Source organism: Anneissia japonica, unplaced genomic scaffold, assembly GCF_011630105.1.
Source record: "Anneissia japonica isolate Jap-2015-1 unplaced genomic scaffold, ASM1163010v1 scaffold287743_len2803612_cov181, whole genome shotgun sequence".
NCBI classification, from domain to species: Eukaryota; Metazoa; Echinodermata; class Crinoidea; order Comatulida; family Comatulidae; genus Anneissia; species Anneissia japonica.
In genome coordinates, this window is record NW_022733259.1 from 666441 (window position 1) to 669874 (window position 3434).

Below are 3434 nucleotides of genomic sequence, written 5' to 3' on the forward strand. Positions count from 1 at the left end.
CTACAATATCAAATGGTCTATTATCGACAGAGCATCGGCTTACTCCCCAAAAACAAAATGCTGCAACCGAGAAACTTCACATAATATATTCAGGCAGTCAATACTAAACAGTACAGCTATTGTCTAAATGCAGGCGTAACAACAAATACTTAAAAACAATTAACTCATTTGCATTTTTACCTGCCTTAGCATTCATATACTCACAGAGTCCTTTTATTATCTCACTCCTGAAGATTGCATTAGCATGAAACAGTCTGTAGAGTGATTGGTTATACTAAGTTTTACAAGTTCTACATTTACAATATTTACGCTCTGCATTATCACGTGTATCGTGCACTGTACATTGCTAGTATTGCCAACTACATTTATTCATTATACATTACAAGGATTGCATACGTTGACATAATAGAGACAAAATATATTCAAGACGAATATTTCGGACACGCTTGTGTCCTTCTTCAACGTTTACACGTATGAGCATGGAGGAGATATATTAAGATATATTATTAATATATTTGTTCCATGGTATAAGTGAGAAACAACACAGAACAGATCAAAATAAATACTGTAAGGAATTAACCAAGTTAAATCGTAAGATAATGGGCACGCATAGAGAAGTGATTAATAAACCACCATGGTTGGGCTGAAGTGATGGAAATCACTAGCATACATCCTTAAGCACTGTCTGCATATGTTCAAGCCATACTTTCGGATAAGACCATACCTATTGCCACATACACGGCATGTAGGCCTAGTAAAATTCATCATCACACATCACCTTTATAGTCAAAATGAAGTGCCAACAAATTTCTCATGACCTTTTATCAGCGACTTTCGGCAGCCAATTAATAGGCCTATGAGTGATGGCCATAGAAAGTAAAACTTAAAACATTGTCTTTGATGTATTTACTTTACTTTACCTACTTAAAAGCCATGAATCCACACCCACCCCAGTCCTACCTCAGCGATTTTCGGCTACCATAGAGATCTAATTAATCTTTTGTACTATAGAATATAAAACTTATTGTCTTTGATGTATTTACTTTACCTACTTTGTGTGCCGAAAATCTACTTTTCGGCACACAAATACTTTTTCTCATACTTCTCAAATTATAACAAAAGAACGCGCACTCGAGTCGTGTATTGTAGGTAATTCAGACGTAGCGATACCGGTGTCTTACTATAATATAAAATGTACAGTACTACTCGGGCTGTACAACCTGGGTAATTTTGTGCAGTTCATTTCAACAACTTTCAGGCATCATATTTACTTATGAAATTACATTGCAGTCGAAACATGGGGGGGGGGCCCAATCCCCCATAAAAATATTGGAGGGACGTGTCTTCCGCCCCACCCCCTTCCAGGATCTGTGCCCATGTATCATTATGATATCTCGTCTGCCATTGCCATATCGCCCCAGCCATTGGCTCAACCATACTTTTCCCATAGGCAATTCACTGTTATGTTGGTGACTATTTACGATTTAATTTTACAAAATTTTATTGAAACTTACTGTATTTGAGCCACGTAAACCATTTTTAAAACTCAATTCATCTCAAGTACAGACGTTATGTTGTAACATTCAACAATAATTAAATTGTGTCAAAACTCATGAAGCTCCTAATTTATATATGGTCAGTTAATGTGTTTTTCAGTTAGTTCAGTTTTTGTAAAATTTAGCTAAAATTATTCTATCGACAAAACTCGTCTTACACTAAATTATATCCGTAATATGCTGGTAGCTTGTTTATTATTTGCAAGCTAAGATTATTAATGCTCATTATTAGGCCCTAATGGTAATGATAACGCAGATGAAGGCAGACGAGATATCATACTGATACCAATATTAGCGGTATCACGGATATATAATGTTTAATAACTCAACGGCAATATGGAGATATGGGCACGTGGGAATGTACCATTTGGGAACAATTGCATGATGAAGATAACAATGCAAACATTAATTAATTACAAGATAAATAAAAGAATGAATATCTCAAAATTAATTTAACATTTAAATAGGCCTACATCAAACAATAAGTGAAAATGAAAAAAAAAACACAGACAACATTAAAAAGTAAAATTGAAAAACATTAAAAATGTAGTCTACAGTGCATAATGTTTAAAAGTGTTTTTACATGGCTTATAAAAAATGATGATGTTTCCAATTTTTTTAAATTGTCAATTTTTTGATATTGTGTTAATTAAGCTTGTAAACTTTTAAAGAATAGGATAGGGAGTTTACTTTTGTAACGAAAGAAGAGAATGAGACGTAATTAATATATTATTCTTTTCAGTATTTAAGATAGATGAAGGTATTCGGTATTCATCATAATAATGATGATGATATGGTGAGGATGATGATGACTATGGTGATGATGACGATGATAATAATATAAACGTATAGATATACTCCTTCATTTCCAGTAACTCGAATTACTAGTGGCTGGTTTACTTATTTATATATGGTCAGAAAATTAATGTATTTTTCAGTTCAGTTTTTGTAAAATTTAGATAAAATTATTGTTTCGACAAAACTCGTCTAACACTAAATTATATCAGTAATATGTTGGTAACTTGTTTATTATTTGCAAGCTAATATTATTAATGCTCATTATCAGGCAATAATGCTAATGACAACGCGGATATAGGCAGACTAGATATCATACTGATACCAATATTAGCGGTATCACAGATACATAATGTTTAATAACTCAACGGCAATACGGAGATATAGGCACGTGGGAAAGTACCATTTGGGAACAACACATGATTCCCCTTTATCTGGCTACTGAGAAAAAAAAAACCCTAATTGAAATGTTTAAGAGCAAGATATGACTATCCAATTTAGTGATATCTTACAAATGACGTGTTCATGCTTATCAACGTTCAGTCCTTACTGTAGCAGCAACATAATTCATAAGTACTAGGCCTATATAATGGAATTAACAGCAGAAAAACGACAAGGTAAAAATAAGCCACGTTTTTAAAAAAACGCTCATAGTTTTTGTCGAAATTGGGCGAGTTTTCCAACCACCTACGAATCACCACGCACCCCTCCCCCACAAGTAACTTGTGCCACATGTTAATTAATTATAAGAGCAGTAACGTTCATTTAATTTGTTGATATTGTCAATTAAGCTTGTGAACATTTAAAGAATAGGATAGGGTTTTTAACGAGAGAAGAGAATGAGACATAATTAGGATATTATTCTTTTCAATATTTAAGATAGATAAAGGTATTCTGTATTTATCATAATAATGATGATGATACGATGATGGTGATGATGATGATGATGACTATGGTGATGATGAAAATGATGATGATGATAATATAAACGTATAGATATACTCCTTCATTTACAGTAACTCGAATTACTGTGGCTGGTTTAACATTTATATATGGTCAGAAAATTAATGTATTTTTCAGTTA

The 3434-nt window shown here is 33.0% G+C and overlaps 1 protein-coding gene across 1 annotated transcript in view; it reads left to right on the forward strand.

Moving 5' to 3' along the window:
• The first annotated feature begins 2940 nt into the window (after positions 1-2940).
• LOC117116002 (neurotrypsin-like) overlaps positions 2941-3434 on the forward strand; it is an 8812-nt gene continuing 8318 nt past the window's right edge. Inside the window, exon 1 of the mRNA XM_033259931.1 lies at positions 2941-2968. Coding sequence (XP_033115822.1) covers positions 2941-2968 — 28 coding nt within the window. The remainder of the gene's footprint in view (positions 2969-3434) is intronic.